This window comes from Sinocyclocheilus rhinocerous, unplaced genomic scaffold (assembly GCF_001515625.1).
Source record: "Sinocyclocheilus rhinocerous isolate Xijiao unplaced genomic scaffold, SAMN03320098_v1.1 scaffold615, whole genome shotgun sequence".
NCBI classification, from domain to species: domain Eukaryota; kingdom Metazoa; phylum Chordata; class Actinopteri; order Cypriniformes; family Cyprinidae; genus Sinocyclocheilus; species Sinocyclocheilus rhinocerous.
The window spans coordinates 260,956-263,863 of record NW_015631049.1 but is presented as its reverse complement, the minus strand read 5'-3'; the positions used below and the strand labels follow the sequence as shown (position 1 = coordinate 263,863).

The following is a 2,908-nucleotide window of genomic DNA, read 5'->3' as shown; positions in this document are numbered from 1 at the left end:
TTAATTTTACTTGTGATGTTTTCTATATGGGATGATTAGCCTAATCCTCATGAACACATGACGCTGGCACGTGGTATCAGACATGAACTATACATAATGCGAACAAGAGTCTAATGGATTCACAAGTTTCAAAATCAATGTTCTAAAGCAGCGGTTCTCAATCCTGTTCCTCGTGTCCCTCTGCTCTGCACACGCTCGCTCTCTCTCTCTCAGCTCAGCTCAGCTCCAGCGATGAACTGTTACAATTATACACTTATTTTCACATAGCTACAGGGACGCTGGAAGTAGGGGTGCTGAGGGGGCTGCAGCACCCCCTGTTTTCACATGGTTGCAAATGCAACGCCAAGCACCCAACACGGACACACACAGCACCCCCAACCGAAAACATCTTCCCGCGCCCCTGCATAGCTATGAGAAGCGTTAAACAGTTGCCGTACTGTATTAAAGCTTTAATCAGAATAAAACTATATTAAAAGCTAACATAAGCAGTAGCATTTACAGATAACAGCGTACCTAAAAGTATGAGACAACAACAAACAAAAAACATAGGCCTACCATTAAAAGCCGTGCTTGCACAGGTTCTGCACGATCCTCTTCAATAATATCCTCTGCTTCTCAATCGAGCTCAAACTGATAAGCGATATTAACGACGCCTTTGTTTACAAAACAACTGGAGCACATGCCGCTGAGGAGAGGGGCGGGACGATTAGACGCACACTAGAGGCGGTTTAGCCAATCACAACACACTGGGCTAGCTAACCAATCAGAGCCCATCGCCTATTTCTGAGGGAGGGGCTTCATAAAAGCAGGAAATTGATGAGAGCGTTTCTCAGAGAAGGGACAGAGCGGTGTGGAATAAAGGTAAATTATTTGAAAAATAATGCGTTTTTAAAAAAACGAAGCATTAACACATGTTAGACTGCAGCCCATAAACACAATCAAGCCTAGAAAAAACCACTGAACCACCCCTTTAAAACAAAATTTTTTTTTTTTTTTAAATAATCTGCTTTTTTAATTTTATAGTGAAATATTATGTTAGTAATATTTATATTTTACATTTATATTTAATATTTTATGTAATAATAATCATTACTACTATGATTAATATTATTATATATTTATATTGATATATAATCACAACATTTTTGGCCAAATTTTGCAACCCTACAAACACAGCAAATCTGGAGCTTTTTTAAAATCACATTTTAGTTCGAAATCACAACTTTTATCAGAAAAATTGCTATTAGTTTTTTCTCAGATCATGTTCTGAGTATTTATAGCATGTCTTTATGCAATTGCTAGGAATTGATAGTTGGCTGCTAACATTCTTTGGAGTTACTAAGTGAATGGATTGGTATGCTGTACTGGGTTGTTGATCTCACCCCAACATTATATGATATTCTGGTTCCTAAGTATGGTTTGGGTCCCTTAAGTGAAAGTGATTTTTTCACCATTTTCATTGTTCTTCTATTACTTAAAAAATGAATAACTTCACTCTTCAACAAGCAGTACCATTTTAGATATGCATCATGTCCACAGTGCAATATGTGCAAAATGTAATGGTTGGTTGCCTTAGGAAGCATCACCAACTATATATAAAAAAAAAAAAGAAAGAGACACTTACAATCTCATCCTCCAGGTCCTGGGTGACTTGGTGCATTTCTTTTGAGGCAAGAAGGATCCGCCTCCTTTCCTTCAAAGGCTCAATAAGACGCACGATTCGGGTCTCCGTCATTCCTCCTTGCTCTTCTCCTTCTGGTCTCCGGTGATCAGCACCAGCCCTGACTTCACCAACACCTTGATAAAGCTGCATCTGGGCTTCCATTGACTAAGAGACGAAGATAAAGTGAGTTTACAAACGGATTTGAAATGATCCAAATCAAGAAAAAATGTTCAGTGGCTGTTGCTGGTCTCACTTTTATCCTCTGGAGTTGCTGGCTGAAAGTGGGGCGGGGCTGAAGGAGGGTGGGTTGGGTGCTGTGGGTGGAGCCTAGTGTGGACGGCTGCTCCTGTATGGCATTGAGATGCTGGTCCAGGTCGCTGAGGGTGTTTGAGGGCAGGTCGTTAGTGCGGTGGTTCTGAGTTTCAAACAGCTGGCGGGCCTTGACTTTGGTGGTGTTCTCCAGGTGAGACCAGCACTCTCTGATTTCCTTCAACTTCATCTCCACCACCGATCGCAACTCGGGCTGTTCATGGATCAGCTCCTCACCCTCCTACACATACAAATGTAACATAATCCGTGTATGTGTTACTGCTCTGATCCTCAAACTTCATCCTTGCCAGTTTATGCCTGTGTGTGTATGAGAAAGAACAGAGAAAAACAGGAAAAAGAGGATGTCTGGATGGAGAACAAAAAGATGAAGAAGAAAAAGATGAGACTGAAGGTGGCAATTAAAATCTGTGACAGATAGATGGTTTTAGCTGGATGCTAAATTATTCTGACTGGTTGTTAAGCATTGCTAGGGTGTTGTAGCTGGTTACTAGGCATTGTTAGATGTCTTAGCTGGCTGCTAGAATTTTCTAGCATTGCTAAGGCAATGTGGCTGTTTGTTAGGGTGTTTGAGCCAGTTGCTAGGGAGTTTTAACCCTTCCAAGGTGTTCTAGCCATAGATATGTATATGTAGATGTCTTATTAGCTGCTGTTTCTACTGGCTGCTATACGTAAGCCATCTGCCATATTGTCCGTCAACACTCGAGAGCAAGCTGGCTGTGCATCTGCAAATATGCATATATGAATATATATATATATATGCAACAGAATTCAACAGATTATTTTGCTAAACTAACACTATACAACAAGACAAAGCTGTTAGTTAACATTAAAAACTCACCATCGTTTAAAAACCTGTAATGTTGTCTTAATTCCCGTGAAAGTTTATCCCATTTCTTCAGGAAGGTAAATTTCTGT

At 40.4% G+C, this 2,908-nt stretch overlaps 1 protein-coding gene across 3 annotated transcripts in view; it reads right to left on the bottom strand.

The window, feature by feature from the left end:
- Positions 1 to 2,908, bottom strand: part of sptbn4a (spectrin, beta, non-erythrocytic 4a) — a 31,574-nt gene that overhangs the window by 19,139 nt on the left and 9,527 nt on the right. For all 3 annotated transcript variants that reach the window (XM_016553812.1, XM_016553811.1, XM_016553813.1), the window contains exons 3-4: positions 1,917 to 2,213; positions 1,625 to 1,828 (exon numbers count right to left, since the gene is read on the bottom strand). In XM_016553812.1, the coding sequence (XP_016409298.1) occupies positions 1,625 to 1,828; positions 1,917 to 2,213 (501 nt within the window). The remainder of the gene's footprint in view (positions 1 to 1,624; positions 1,829 to 1,916; positions 2,214 to 2,908) is intronic.